The 16,632-nt window shown below is 35.8% G+C and overlaps 1 protein-coding gene across 9 annotated transcripts in view; it reads left to right on the top strand.

Annotated features, from left to right (window-relative positions):
- The window catches only part of REPS1 (RALBP1 associated Eps domain containing 1), a 61,397-nt gene that overhangs the window by 18,928 nt on the left and 25,837 nt on the right, over window positions 1-16,632 (top strand). For all 9 annotated transcript variants that reach the window (XM_082302606.1, XM_082302602.1, XM_082302605.1 and 6 more), the window contains exons 3-6: window positions 922-1,121; window positions 9,547-9,700; window positions 15,806-15,933; window positions 16,408-16,570. In XM_082302606.1, coding sequence (XP_082158732.1) covers window positions 922-1,121; window positions 9,547-9,700; window positions 15,806-15,933; window positions 16,408-16,570 — 645 coding nt within the window. The remainder of the gene's footprint in view (window positions 1-921; window positions 1,122-9,546; window positions 9,701-15,805; window positions 15,934-16,407; window positions 16,571-16,632) is intronic.

The following is a 16,632-nucleotide window of genomic DNA, read 5'->3' as shown; positions in this document are numbered from 1 at the left end:
AGTACCAGAAGTAATTTACGTAAGCAGTCAGCGAGCAAAATTAAATTTGAGCCATGCTTGTAATTTTGTTTTGTGTTGGAAGCATAATTTCCAAGTAAGCTGTACAGCAAATTCACGATTTATGTTTATTCGTAGAAATCTTGCAGTGGGAAATTAAAGGTTTACATAGGCTCATTTTTATGTTGGGCTACTCTGAACCATGGTGCATAAAGCTAATGGCTTCTAGCATATCGTAAAAACTTTGCATTTTAGTTGTTCATATCAAAGTGAGGTGACATTGGGATGTTTCCAGTTGTATCCCAATTAGCTAATTTAGCTTTTGTCATAGAAAAGCATGTGCAGATGTGTTAAAGCAGTAGTCACACAGTTGTGATATGACTAGATTATCTTATCTGTTGTAAATATGAACATGACATTATCTCGCCAAAAGATGATGCTATATGTACTGCAGTATTTTAGCATTTGTTTTGCTGATGAGCCATTCTGTGTGAAGACTCAAATTCTATGTATGTGCTAGAAATGGTAGATACTTTGGTAGAAATTTTGAAAAATTTTGAAAATCACACTTCAGTAATGGAATGTTGAAAAAACTGACAAAAAATGAGCTAAATCCAGATTATCTGATTATTGCTCCATTTAATGCACAGCTGTAGTGCAAAGCAATGTGAAGTGCAAAGTGGAGCAATGTGAAGTCATCTTTGTGTACCAAAGTCAGAACTTGGGTTGCAGAATTGTGGAGTCTAATGCAGAATAGGTATTTGCTTTTTCCAGCTGCCAGATGTTGGCGTGACTGTAGCAGCAGTCTCAGTGTGTAAGGAATTGAGTCACGTGTGAAATTTTAACTTCAAAATTGAACAGTGTTTTTATTTCTAATCATCGTATTTATGTATAGTAAATGTCCTGCTGTGTTTTTTTTAACAGTAAAGGACCTCCCTCTTCCCAGATTTGTTGTGTCAAAGAACGAACAAGAGTCAAGACACACAGCCTTGTATTCTTCGGATGCTGATAACCCAGCTTCATATTCAGGTGTGATTCCTCCTCCTCCACCTGGCAGGATACAAGTCAAAAAAGGCTCTGTGAGCCATGATGCAGTTCAGCAGCGTACATCAACTGACCAACAGGTAAATTAACTTAAAAGATTAAATGGGACTCTCAGTCACTGCTGTGTAGATGTCAATTTGATAGGGCTTCTAAGCTTTGTTGCTTTCAATATAGTCTCTCAAAAATAAATTTTTACTGATATATATGAAGACCATAAATGCCTCTGAAATACTTGCAAGTAGGAGACATTTTTTATGAAGTCTTAAAATCCATGTTTAAAATATTGGAGGTAGTGGACAAAGAATTGAGACAGCAAAGAATTTCAGTGTGTAAGTTAGGTTGGCACATATAAAGTTGTAGTCATTATTATATTAACAGCTTATTTATTAAATAGTTCCCATCAATTTCCTGGTCACTGGAACAGTGGTACTGAGGTGCTGTGGCAGACTGAATTTCTAGTCCTTCAGCATGCTCCAATACATGCAAATCTGAAATATCGTATTTAGAAAAAAATCTGTAAATTTTCACAGTTGCTTTTCTCTGTCTCACATTTTATTGTTCAGTGGTTTAACTGTTTAGGAGAGACAATGAGAACCAGAAAAACAGACCAAAGTTTTCAAATAGCTTTTTCTTGTGTTTTAATAATGAGAAAGCTGGTTTCTTTTTGTTCGCTGGTTCTTTGATCTTCAGTGACAAGATGTCTGAATAAATGAAAACTGTAAAGGCTTACAGCTCTGCCCTCTCATACATAATTCCTTGGGTTTACAGTCTTTATGCTCTTTTTCCATGGGGAAATCCTTTCTGATTGTCTTTTCTACAAGCAAGAAACCGAGTACAAATGCGAAATTTTGCTCTGTGTGTGTATTAAATGACCTGTTTTCTTCCCCGTGGTATGCTTTTTTCTGGGCTTATTTTGTGAAGAATCGAGGAACTTGCAAATGTCCCATAGTCATTCTGGAAATCCAGGGACTACTCATAAACATTTATTAGTCTCTATGGAAATAGCCCAGACTGATCCAATATAAAGAAAAAGTAAATTAGTAGAGGAAATCCATAATCAGTGTTTGGCTGCCTCTTCCTTTCTTCCAAGGGGAGGATGGGGAATGTAATGAAAAAAGAGCTTAGCAGTAGGTCTCAAGGTACCTTTTTGCTGTCTAGTTTTGCGTAGGTGTGCTTGAGAGAGTTACCAAGCATTTCACACATTGCAGATTTCCGAGATCTTACGGTGAGGTTTTAGTTGGGTTGAAACTACGTTTCATATGCTTCCATCATGATGTAGAGTTTATTTAGTGAACAGTTGTAATTTGATACAGGAATCTGTAGTGGCATGAAAAATAAATACGGTGTTTGAGGTCTTGAGGATAAAGAAGTCACGTATTCACAAAGGTGTATGTTCATCATCCCAATTCCATTTCTCTGTCTTGGCTGGTAGAAGCAGCTTGGTATCTCTTTTTCACACAAGTCTGTCTGAGATCTTCAGAATAAAGAAACTCTGTAAAAAGTCCCTCTGAGACATCTGGCCCAGAAAACAGACTTGAGGCAAATGTAACAGACAACACAGTGCTGAGTCCAGCAATTTTAAGTTGTATTCATGGTCTAGAACATTGGGGAAGTATTGTCTAGTTTTGCACCCTATTGTAAAACTGAATGTTCTATGGATGATGCTGCATTTCTGACTGTACAATAAACCCATCCAAGCAGCTGTCTTGTTCCAATCTAATAATAATTGATTAGGATACCAGCTTAGAAATAAGATGAGAAAGGGGCTTGAGCCCAGGTTTCTCACTTAACCACATAAATACTCTAACTGGGTTATTTTCCAGAAGATGAGTACAGCTTTTATCCATGTTTTCATGGAAATTGTTGATTTAGTTGTCCTCACCTGAGGTACCATTGAGATACCATTCAGATTTATAAAATCTGGAAAAAGTTTCAGATTCTGAATTCTCATGCCACCTTTTTGAGTGATGAGTATGAGAAGAGACAAAGTCTGAGAAGTAAATCACAATGTGCCATCTTCCTAGGGATCACTCTTCTTTCTGGAGGAATGTATGAGTTAAGCTTGGATATTTCACTCATGGAACTTATCTTGTAGTTGCTAGATACTCCATTAACAAATTTGGGGGTTTGTTTTTTCTTAAACTGTTTGTTGCTTTGAGAATGTTCCCAGCACTTGAAAATACATTGATTTCTTAAAATGCTATGGCTGAAATATTATTTGTATGAAATCATAAGGTATCTTAATCTTTAAAAACTGGGTTCATTTATATGCAGCTTTCCATATTAGTGAGATTTGTCATGCATAGTATAATATCTCATAATCACAAATAATTTATGTAGAAGAATTCCACTTAGTATGGTGTCTACTGAAATGTCCTAGCTAAAACTATTTCTTTATCAACACATTATTTTGGCAGTTCCCTCAATGAACTTTACTTGAAGGCAGGGAATCAGGAAATAGCAGTCAGGTTGTGTTTCCAAAGAGTAGCTATAAATGATTTTGTGGTGGCTTTTGTAGTTAATAAATATAGCACTGGGCAGAAGTTTATATCTTTTTAATATTGTTAGAAGATGACTGAAGTCATGCCCAGCTGTCATGGAAGCTACAGAACTGATTTTAGGAGTCCAGCTGAATAAAAAAAGATGCCTTCACTCGCTGGATAGCATGTTAACTGCACATTGTAGTGGAGATAAAACCCTGGGTGAAAGTTGTTTTTTTTTTTTCTTCTGGCAAAATTTCTTATTCCTATAAAATACAGGCTAGGTAGAGTTGAGCACTTCTCATGACACTGTGACATCTATACAAGCACTTTGGAGACATAAGTATGCTACCACAGTGTATATACATATCTATACCTTGATAGTAGCAGCTATGTTACTAAAACTGTTAGTGTACTGAAAACTTTCTTAGAAGAGGTAGCAATGTTGAGATTAGGAAGAATTTTGTGCCTTCTGAAAGTAGCTCACATGTGACTAAATATTCTCAATCCTGGAGACGTTTTGTGTTTTGCTGTTAAAGTCAAGAAGCAAATACTTTTCCCAGTTTTGTTAGGTATGATCCAGATGTTGATCAGATACTGCTTCAGGATACTTTTACCCCTTTTTCAGGAAAGGGGAGTATCTAGCTTCAATAGATATTGAGACTCTAACATCTGAAAGACATGTATCTGACAAACACTTACAGGCTGAACCTTGCTATATCCAGGTAAAAATAAAAGACAAAGCTGAAGGTACCCCTCTGCCTATGGGTGCATTAAGTGTATTACTGGCACTCCAGATCATACTGATTTATTGCTATGTCAGTGCAGCCTTAGGAGGAGACAGCTCAAATTTGGTACCTGTAGCAGGCAGAATTTGATCATTTCAATTCTTTCAACTGTATGAAAAGTAGTGTGACTTTATTTTAAGGTTTTGCCAGTAGTTTATTTCTGTGCACTTCTGTTTTGTAGATTAAACAGGTAATTTCAGATAAAATATACCTGGTATTAAATTGTTTACAAGTACAGAACTGGACAAGAGCTCATTTGCATCTAACCCTTTATTATTATTACGAGAAATCGTATTGGATAATGAGTTTTTTAAAAGATCAGGGTTCTTTCTTGAAACTGCAAAGCCTTTTGTTCCACACTGGCTTTGTTGGGGAAAACTATTCTAGAGCCTTAGTAGAAATATTCATGGGAATATGGTGGGAATTCCCACTTAGCTCAGCCTGTTCATTTACCAACTCTGTCATTAGTATTTGCTGCAGGGCTCTACCAGTATTTACGGGAAAACTGTTGGATTCCACTTTAGCTCTGTTTTGCTTGACTAAACAATTCACAGTCTCAGTTTCATTTCATAAAATAGTTACCAGTAATCCTTAATCCTTCTCTGCCTGTGATCCAATTTGAATTTGCACTTATTGAAAGTATTTTGCTACATTTGTATTTCTTGTTTCAAATGGTATTTCACCAGTGTTAATACTATTTTGTAGGGTTCTTTCCTGCTTCTGCTCAATATATCTCACCTCATATACCTTGGCAGCTGTGAATGAAGCATATCTGTCATACTTGACATAATGTAGAGGTCTCGTAGTTGGCCTGTGCATCCAGTCCTCTCATTATGGCCTTTGGTATTAACTTTCATTATGCAAGAAAAACTGTATTTACTGTTTTAGAATTTAATAGCTGACTGTTCCCTGTGTCCTGAAAGGGATCCATCTGTTTGCTGCCTTGCATTTGTTGTCACAATTCATAAGCATGCTGTGTAGTGTGCATAATCAGTTACCTAAAGTATCAAATAAGGTTATTGCCCAAATCAGTCATTCAGGAGCATGATTAGAGACTTCGCTTCAATCTCATAATTCCCATTTAATACAATCCAGCTTTGCCGCTGCTATAGCCAGTTATTTTACACCTTAGATCCTTTTATTGATCTCCACATTGTTGGAACTATCTTGTATGACACCCCACTGAGGTATGCTTAACCTCAGGTTAAATGTAGTGCAGTTCTTTTGTTGAGGAAATCACAAAAATGCTAGCCAATTTACGTATCATTTCTCATGCTGTGATTGATCCCTTTTTCATTTGTCTCTGGTTTAATTATTATTTTCTTCAAAAATCTAATCCTCTAAAACTTTTCAAACCGCTGAGGTCAGACCAGCCAGTTTGTAATTGGCTTAAGCACACATCCCCCTTGAAAAATGTTTTTAACCTTTTTAAATTAACATGCTATTTTTAGTAACTTCTTGTCATTTAAAAAATATCCAAGTTACAAGTACTGTATAGTGTCTGAGTTTTATAATTCCAGTCTGAAAAAAATAATGCTTTTTTACAATGTTTTTAAATGTGGTATTTTTTTTCTTAATTAAGATGCACTACCTAATTTTTGCCTGGTAGCTATAACCTTATTTTTTGATCAGTTATTGACAAAGATGTTCTCATTAGTTTGATTTAACATGAAAACATTAACCATTTATGTCAACATGCTTTTATTTAGATATTTTCTGGAATCATTTAACGAGGTAAAATAAGTGGCTTAACAATAGTAAAAGACAGAATGTTTTAATTGCTTTGATTTTTATTGAGATTTGTCTGGAGGGAAAAAAAATAAGGTAGTGGTTTAAATGTTTAAATATAATTGCATTGAAAACACTAAAAAAATTATAAAAATAGAATTTTAATAGTAGCTGATCTAATAAACATCTACTGCAATGTGCAGACACTGAGTAAAATTTTCAAAGTCCCCGAAGAGATTAGGTGGGTAACTTCAAATGCCTGAGCTACCAGTAACCTAAATAATGCAAACTGTTTTTACATGCTATGATTTGGAAGAGCAGATAAGTTAGGTTCTGTATCCTAATTACCTTTTAAAAATCTGATTCTGGATGTTTCAGGCTTTGAAAATTAATTTCTTTTATTAATAGATCAGACAGGTGAAAACAAACAGACCTGCTTGCTCAGTTGCAACAAACATGCTCATAAACTCAAAACACTCTCAGTTTATGAGAATGTGTGTTGCAGCTGAGGATCAGAGTTGGTTCTGATGAAACTACTGCCTCTGTTTACTAAAGTGTGAAGCTCAAGACAAAACTGAAGTGGAAACTGTACAACAAACCATTTTCTAGGTACAAGTGTATGAAAATGATAGCTTTTTATCCACTGCAGAGGCAGATACATAGTTATTACCCTATATACAGGGGGTGAATGAACCTGTGTGTAGTTGCAGCTTCAGTAAATCTCTACTCATGTTTTGCCATGACTGCTTTTGGATGGGAGTCAGTGTTTCTACTGTCCTGCCTCTTCCCCAGCCTTTTTCATCTTCCTTCTTTACACTTGCATCAAGCCATCAGTATTTTGGCCAAGACATTTGATATGTACACACACATTTGTGTGCATATATATAAATGTATAAAAAAAAACAACGAAGGATCTCTTAAGATTCTAGTAAGCTAGGTGAATGAATACCACAAGTGCTATTTCTGAGTGACTAGGATTGCACAAGGGAAAGATGGTGCCATAGTAATGCTGTCTAAATTGGTTTAAACTGAGTTTAAACTGGTTTGAGAATGTCTATCTTGTGATGACAGTAAAGCTGAAGATGTGTGTTGTCCCCCTTCCAGAAGTTTTTTGATATCAGAGCCGGTGACGTGCTTTTGCTGTTCAAAAATTTTGGAGTGTGTAAGCTCCAAATCAGTTGTGGGAAATCTGTAAATGCTCAGAATTCCAGCATAATGTTGTCTTCCACACTGAGAACAAAGTTAATTATTTCCTATAGTAATTTGTGCTGCTTATGATCTGATTACTGTTATTACATGCTTTACAGAATCACATGAACCACATGTGAAGTAAAGATTTAGAAAAATGCAAGTTGAGAATCATATTTACAATTTCTTCCTGTACCAGCATAAGACCAGCTGTTAGGCAGAGGCTTTTACTGAAGAGTCACAGTGCTCAGCCTAGGGCAGGGCTGCTTTGTGAGGACTGTGTGTCAAGTTTTAATGTTCACATGCAGTTACTACAAATAGTGAGTAGTTTCCTTTAGGTAGACTATCATACATTTGCCTCAGGTTTTCTTCTGTGTCTTTCTGGACCATCTGCTTTGTAAGAGTACTGGATTAAATGAGTAACATCTGTGTCCAAGCATAGCTTTCTCTAGGTTTGCTCCATGATGTTTTGTCTAAAAAATTCAAACATCCTTCAAATCTTGTTTGATAAAAGATGGCTTGTATAAAAGCCAATAGAAGAGGAAGGTTTTTGTAGGTTTAAGTAATGCAGTGTCATGGTTTTCCTATCACCTGTTGCACAATGCTAAGCATAGTAGCCATTCAACCTCAGTTCCATTTTCCAGCCTGCAAGTGGCACTCTGAGTACCCTGACTCCTTCCCCTCCTGCCCCCATCTACCTGTGAGGATAAGAATGCCCTGCCATTGAAAACAGATTTGTCAAGTAAACAAAGCAAGAAGAAATCTTCAGGCAAATTTCAGAAAGGCATGTAGCTGCAACAAAAAAGGTGTCTTGAGTTGGTGGAGGTACTGTGGAAGAACGGTAACTCAGACTGTGCAGTCAGCTGATGCCTCAATTAAAAGCTGAAGTGAATTAGTATTGCTCCCAGCCACTTAGTAAAACTCTTTGCCAGTGTGTATGAGCGTGATTGAAACACTTGGAATGGAAATCTTGTGGCCTAGAAACTTAATTGGGGAAATCTGACTTGATGGTCAGAACTTCCAGAAAATACCTCATCTGCAGAACCAACCAAGGTGGCTTTGCTTCACAGGGAATAGGAAAATCAGAGAGACAAAAAAGGCAGAAGTTTACATCAACACATAACCAATCATTGTGGCTCTAAAGCTTTTTTTGTTAGGATGCATGTGCTTTTAGAATATACCTTGCTTGGAGAAAAGCTTGTTTATGGCACTTTCTTACTTTTTAAAAGACTTTCAGACTTTCGTAGATGTAATATTGTTTAAAAAGCTTAATGGTTTTTGAATATTAGGCAAAGTAAATCAGTTTGGATAATTTTGGGGAAGCCTGCAGTCTGTCTTTCTGTTGGTACTTGATAGTATGTTAACATCTGTTAACATAGGATACCAAACTTTCTGTGAACTGCTGAAATAGATTTTGAGATTTTTGGCTTCGTTATTACTTTTCAGGATATTTGGAGTTCAAGATTTGCTTTCTTGTACTTGTTTTTATTAATACAGTTCAGTTCAAATTGGGAGAACTGGCAAACAAGAATGTCAAAAGATAAAGATATAGTGGAGAAATTACTTTCTACTACATAAATACTTTGTACAATAGAAATAATTTTTTCTTTGTATTTTATTTGAAATGAAATAAAGTGGTAATCTGCATGTCTCATTAGCACTGATTCCATGTAGAAATTGCACATATGATTCTCTTTTTTCCCACCTGTTCAGGAAGAGTATGGTACAATATGGGATTAAAGAGAAGCATGAACCTTAGCATCAGGGCAATGTTACCTTGTACAGCAGAGAAATCCTAGATGGCATCATTCTTTTTTTAAAAATTGCATCTATATTTTTGTATATTAAAAAACCAAGTGTCCTGTCTGGTGATTTTTTTTTTTTACAATCCTTGATTCTGTTTTTTAAATGAAAATAAATGACTGTGAATCGTTCAATGAACATTTGGTATGATAATAAAATGTATAGTAAGTATTTCTTTTGAGACCTGGTTTCAAATATAACTTTTATCACAAGTGAAAGTGAGTCTTACGATCTAGTTTCCTTTGTAACTAAGTCATTTAACTCAGCACTGCTGTTGTTTTAAGAATGCCAAGTTAAAAATATATTAGATGACTTTTTTTTATGTAAATGTGTCCAGTCCTAGTCATACTGTATCTGACTTCTCCTGTTCCCTCATTTTAATAAGTACTAAAATTTTCACTCTCTAAAATGAGAGTTTAACTGCAGTGATGGTTGTTTCTAGAAATAATGGTTTTAGATAGGCTTTTATGTATTTAGTTATGTAGTAAAAAACTTAAAAGATTCCTTTGTTTTATTAGGAGTCCACCTCTCCAGTTGTTTCACCGCAGCAATCCCCACCAACCTCTCCACATACATGGAGGAAGCACAACCGCCATCCCAGCGGAGGGAATAATGAGCGACCTCTTGCTGGACCTGGGCCTTTTTGGGCTCCATTTAGTGAAGTACAACCAGGTATAAATGTCTTGTTATGCTTCTGCTGTAACTCAAAGTTGTGGAATTCTTAAGTAAGTAAAATAAATGAGCTTAGGACAGTTTATCTTTGTGCTTTCCAATCCTGGAAATTTCTTGCAGATTCAAGTGTCTGTGTTGATAGCAGCACCGTAGAATCTGTGGTCTTGCGTATGGCAGATCCATACATGGGAAATGCTAAGGGTTTGGAGGGAGGAAAAGAGAGTGTTTTAAGTTTTCCAGTGGAAAATTTTTAAAAACAAACCCAAATCCTGTTGAAATTGTGCAGAAGCTCTCAGTATACCTGAAAATGTGGGGAGCTCAGAGGAAAGCAGCAGATTGTTTGTTTGAATTATATTTCTGGTAGATTCGTTGAATTGCTAGAACAATTAATTTGATTTCTTTAAAGTTAATGTAAACAACTGAAGCTTCTGCATTTCCAATCTGTCAAGCTAGAACCGCTTGTTTCAGTGAAGCTTTTCATCCTTTAGTGTTCTTCATTTAACCTGAAGACCCTCCCTGTTGTTTTATCATTGTATTCAGATTTAAAAGCTTTCTCCCTTAGTATCTCTTGTTTTAAAAAGTTCTGTTTTCTTTTCTGATACTTGGTAGTCTTAATAAATTTGGGAGCAATTGTAATTCAAGTTTTGACTTTGGTGATACTGCTGAATAAGATGTTGCATTTTATAGGCTGTAGTTTGAGATTGAACTGTGATTGCTTGGTTTACTTCAGTTATGATATTCCAAAATTGGTCTGTTACATTTCAACCATTGTCATTCTGTAGTTCTAAGCATCCATGGAGGAACAGGACTTCTATTAGAATTGGTTGGATGAGAAAATAAAACTTTAGAAGCGAAGTGGGTTGTATGCAGAGGTTTATGCCAGTGTTGTTTGCTAGTAAGTCCCAGTCAATTTACAATTAAAAAAAAAAAGATTATTAGTCTACTCATTGCATATATAATCCCTTCTAAGGGTTCAGTCCAAGCACTGTCAGCACTAAATTTCTCAACATTTTTTCTCCTGTAGTTCAGTTGATTTGTGTTTCTCTAAGGCTGAAATACAAGTATGTCTGATTTCTAACTTGAGAAGTTTTTCTAACTTAAAAAGTCAAGTACTCCAGGACAGTATGCAAACTCTTCCTAGTGTTGAAGAGTTCAATATTGTTATCTTAAAAATAAAGTTGTAATACCATGTTAATATTTCAGTTTGGTAATGGTTTCCCTGTGACGTTTAATGGGTTAATTTTTTAGATATTGTCTGAGCATATTTCTGAACAAGCTCAGTATTCCCCCCATACTGGAACACATTCATAGTTTATTTAAAGTAATTTGAAGGTGCTATTATAGAAGGATTGTCTGTTCTGGCAATGCTAAAGATAAAGTGGTTTTTCATATATTAGTTTAAGAAAAATTGTCATCATAATTTACTGTGGATGATCCTTTTGCACTGCAGATCATTAATTATTGCTTTGAATTTGAGCTGTTGTAGGCAGTTCATATTTTTTTCCCCCTCTCTTGATCCTACATTTCAAGGACAGTGTTTATAGCAAATTATGTTCTCATGACATTTAGATAAAACCAGACAGGCTGTTGGGTAGTTTTCTTAAAATCAGCAGTACAAACTCATCTTGATTCCAGTGCAAGATGTTTTTGAGAAACCAGGTGAAGTGTTATAGTTTCAGTAGGACTGTGCCATTTCACTTGTGATCCAAGAAAAATGAGAACCCAGGTCTCTCTGCTTGTATTTCACTTTATTCTCCAACATTATTTCATCTAATGAGGCTGTCAACTGTAATCATGAAACCTCAAGTGTGAAAATGTTTCTGGAGGGTCAGATAATAAACAGCATGTTGCCTTAAACCAGAAGGGCAAAAATCAAATCTCAAATCTAATTTTTTAGTTGGAGAAAGATGTATTTAAACAGGAAGATTCTGACTTATGCATAGTAAATGTTCCATTGCATCCTCATACTCCCACTATGAACAAAGTTAAACAGTGCTTTCTCTGCTAAATTGGGCTGTAGAATAATTATTAGATAGTAACTCAATTGTTGGTTTTAAAAATCTTACACAAGATTTTAAAAATCTTGTCTTGCATTGGAAATCTAAAGCATAACTTATAGCTGTAGTTATCAATTTCTTAAGAAAGAAAGCCTGTTCTCATGGTAACAGAGCAAAAGAATTTGGATTTTACAATTCTTCATCACTACGTTGTCCAGTATTCAGTTGGGATAGTGTTAATGATGCTTCATATATTACTGGTTTCTGAGGCACTGTGACAACTAGCTCAGTATGCTTAAAAACCTGAAATCAGAAGCCAAGGCTTGTTACCATCTCTCTTCAAGAATTTTTGTAGAGAGAGCCCCAAAGGGTGCATCTATTTTACTTTAATATCAGGAATTAAAGTTCGGTGACAGACATTGATTACCTGTTTAGAATATTTATAGTTAGCTCAGGTCTCATCCTGAAATGTCAGAGTCAAGTCTGTTAAAACCTGAGTCTCTCAGGTCCTCCAGGTGCCTCTGATTTAGCAGTTTAAGATTAACATCATGATTTTTTAACAGCTTTATGTCCCTACTCTGGCTTGCATTTCCAATGTGGAAAAATCTTCACAGAATAATCCACTGGACGACTGAACACCTTGTAGGAAGCAGAATTGTATGCAAGACGTGAGCTTCCTGTTCCTATGGTTATAAGAGAGCAAAAACTAATAGTCCATACTTTCACCTTTTCACCTCATTTTGCACTACAGCTCCAGCTGCTAGAATGTTGCTGATGTTGACAAACGTGGGAGAAAGAACCCTTCCCTACTTCAAATGATAGTTGAGTGGCATGTCAGAATGTGAAAATTATTTTTTATTACCATATAGTCTGTTGGGACTAGATGCAAAGCAGAATATTTACATTGGTAGTATTCAAATAATCAATGAAGTAATAATAATGAAACAAGTAAAAAAAAAAATCTCAGATCTTCTGTTTTGTCCTAGGACATTTGTTAGCTTTCTTTGGCATGACATCAGAGTTCTGTGTTGATATCTGAATATGTATGAGGAATTGCAGCCCTAAGCCACACTTGTTTCTTTTCTCTTTGGGAGGGATTTTGTGGCAGTTTGTGAATGCTTCAGGGATAGGAGGGAAACATGTCTACTGTGCTATATGTTCCCTTGCATCTTTAGGGCCTTAAGATATTTACCAGGCTTGCAGGGGACTGAATAGTCCTTTGTCCCCTAGTTAATGCTTCAATAACTGATGATAAAGGGCCTTGTTGCAAGCTATGTATTACTCTTACCTGGGCATAAGAGCTCTCCAGCATTTTATCTTATTGTCAGAATTGTATTCAGCTTCTGGTTTTGTTTCAACACAGACTGATGATAAGGAGAGCTCTTCTTAGTTTACAGAGTTAGTTGAAAATGTAGTTCTAGTAAACCCATTTTTATCTCATTATTCAAAAGTATGTGTTAACTAGACAGAACATTTGTTACACTTCCGTTTATATCTCAAAGGGGGCAACTTTTATTCCAAAGGAAATGAGATGATTTTCCATCAGTTATCAATGTGTTAGTAAGATATTCAAGCTATAGGAAGATACAGAGCAGCTACAGGAATTTGTTAGGCCTTTGTACTAAACCTAGAGCATTAAACTTCACCAGCTTGTTCAAATCTCATAATTGGTCTTAGGCCTCTTCTCCATTCAAAGTGGTGTTACAGGTGTTTCCACTGATGAAGATGCACAGAGACCATTGAAGTCTTTCTTCACTGGGTTACAAATCATAAGATAAAAATAGATCAATGGTTTTGAGTCTTCTCTGTGACCCAGAGAAATTCCAATTTCTCTTCCACCTCTCTGTTTCCGGTTTGGTTTTGTCAAATTGAGTTACTGGCTGGTGGTAGTCCATGAGTATGTGTGTAGATCCAGGTCTCTATGGTTACTAGTAATCTTTCTCCAGTGTTCTCCAGCCATTCCATTCTGTGTCCTAAAACATTGCATTGGAGAGTAAATAACAGGAACAGTAAAGCAAGAATGTTCTTGCTGGCATTATTTGCACAGGGAAGAAAGGAAACAGTTCTTTCAATACTTGTAAAGTACTCTGAAGGTGTCAGAGTTTGGTGCTGCTGGCATCTCCATTGCTGTCAAAGTACTGCTTTGGAACAGGTACTGTGCTAAGTGGGATATGAATTGAACTGTACCAAGACCAGTTGTTGGGAGAAGTGAAGGAGGAGTTTTAAATATATGTAAGATTAGTGGTGGTAATGTCAGTGTCTGAGAGGCAGAGAAGGGGAAAGCCAATGTATCAAAAATAAATTTGAGTGTGGCATATCGATAGGACTGATGGGAAGGTCTTGTCTGCATCTGACTGTCTGTTAGTCCTGAAAGACACAAGGTGGAAAGAGACTGAGCTAGTGTTTGAGAGTTAGGTGAACTACTGAAGAAGAACCTCAAAGCAAATAAAGCATAGTCAGATGCATTACCTTTATTCTCAGCACTTTTGGATAAAGTCACTAGAAGCTCCAGGCCACATCAGGAGATTCCAAAAGTGGAGGATGAATTTGGGACAAAAGGAATAGTTAATAGTGCCTTTTTATCATATTCAAGCTAACTTAAAAAGAAAAAATCTCCCATGAAAAAATAATTTGATTAAATTCTCCTCCTGCAAATATTACCTTTTACTCAATGAAATGCAAGATTAAATGTGTTCTGCACAATTATGACTATTGTATGTAGGAAAAGAGCAAAGATAAAGCGGTTCTAAGCATTTTTCTTATTGCTTTTCATTTATGGAATGAAAGAGTAATTGCATGTTGCAAGATATTAGATAGCAGCACTGTGTACTAACAATTATACTGTCACTTAAGATGTTAGTCCTCAGCATGCCTCACAGATTCTCAGATTTCCTTCATTCTGTTTATTGCAGTGTAGTTTCATAAAGCCTTCAAGAACCTGAAATGGTTGATGTGTGTCAGCATCATGACAAGAAATTCTTGGTGTTTATTGCTTGAAAGTAAATCTTAGTAGCAGGATTAAATTTATGACATCGGTGTCCTGTTTCTTGTGTAGAGGGCTTACAGAAACTCACAAGAAGCTGACTTGTCTTTTAAAAGGAAGTCTATTTCCACATACAAGGCAGAAATTCTTATTTAAGTATGACTTTATTTGGCATACTTCAAGAGAAAGCATTTAATTGTGCAAGAAGAGTAGATTCATCAGTTTCACAAATGTTGTTTAGATTTAAGGAGTTCAGCATTTCTTTCAGGAAACGAGGAGTAGAATGGAGTCCTGGGATTCTTCTAGACTTGTTCTAAATGGTTTGTTTTCTCTCTGATCTGAGAGTTCCTTAAATTTTTAATTTGCAACTGCAATTTTAAAGAATCTTGGTGGTTTTGTATGTAGAGCAGTGGATGGCCATATCTTTCTGTAGTTGCTTCATTGTTATTTTAATAATAAGACATTGAACGTTGGCAGTACTTCAGAAGTAGATTATAGCAGGGCACTGGGTGAATCTCTGTTGTGCTCCAAATAGTTAATACATAACAGATATTAGCATTCTATATGGATGCTTTTTATTATTCTTGGCCTGTTTTTAGCAACTGAGTTGAGTTAGTGCAGAAATGATGTAGAGGAAAAGGATTGTCTGTGCCAAAATCCCGATTCTTAAAAGGAATTCCCAAGACTTTGTTCTTTGAATGGCAGACTAAAACATAGAAGAAAGTTCAACAATGACAACGAAGTCGAATGCTAGTATTGTGTGCCACTTTTAAATAGTATTTGTCCATATAAGCGTTGCTCATTTCAATTAAATGAAAATGTGGAGTGGTTATTAACTCATTCAAAACCCATTAAATGGGTAAAAGCCAGTTTACATTTTCCATGTGTTGCAATAAGCTCATTCCTCAATTCTGTCTTTTTAGTGCAGATTGAAGCTAACCTAATGTAAAAATCTACAGGAGTGAGATGTCAGGAGATTAACTTTGTCACCTTGGTGCAATTTGGTTTTCATTTTTCTCATGATTCTAGACCATATCTCCCTTACAGGAGATATTTCCATATCCATAGTTCTTTCTCAGTTTTCAAGGTTGTCTTTTGAAAAGGAAATGTTTCTTCTACTTTCAGGCTCATCTACTTCTAGTGATCCCATATGGTCTGGCCATTCACCACCACCCCATCAAGAAAATTGGGTCAGTTTTGCAGATACCCCACCAACCAGTGCTCTTTTAGCCATGCATCCTGCTTCTGTCCAGGTGTGACACTTTATTGGTATTTGATTTGCTTCATTCAGATCGATGTTGCAATCCTTGGTTTTTTTCCTTCATAATTTTCATTGCAGATGTTTACTGTGTATCTGTGCTGTAGTCTGTTCAGTGCTATTTGCCCAACAGATATTTGTTTCATTGAGTTGCCTTAATTTGGAATGATTAAATGAAAGCTACTAATTTTAAAAATGTCAACAATTATGACTTTAAAACATTTGTATTTAGCTTTTTATGCATATGAGCCATACTTTTTTTTTCTGCATACATACCTGCAGTCATTCCATATGTATCAGTGTGCAAAAATACCCTGTCATTATCCTGGAGATGCAATCTGCCAATGGCTTCCTGCAGTTTTTAAACTACTGTGAGATTTAACTATGCTTTATATTTTGAAGGCAAGAAGTTGAGAATTCGTAGAAGCATTTTAGGTAGATAATACTGAAGAAAAATATTTCATTTCAGGACCAGACAACAGTACGAACTGTAGCATCAGCTACAACAGCAAATGAAATTCGTAGGCAATCAAGTAGTTATGATGACCCCTGGAAAATAACTGATGAACAAAGGCAGTATTATGTTAATCAGTTTAAAACCATTCAACCTGATCTAAATGGATTTATACCAGGTAAGTTATTCTTTACGAAATATAATTGTGGGTGCATCAGTTCTGTTACAAAGACTTTGTTT

The sequence above is a fragment of the Coloeus monedula genome (assembly GCF_965178545.1).
Source record: "Coloeus monedula genome assembly, chromosome: 2".
Classification (NCBI taxonomy): domain Eukaryota; kingdom Metazoa; phylum Chordata; class Aves; order Passeriformes; family Corvidae; genus Coloeus; species Coloeus monedula.
This window is presented reverse-complemented; position numbering and strand designations above follow the sequence as displayed.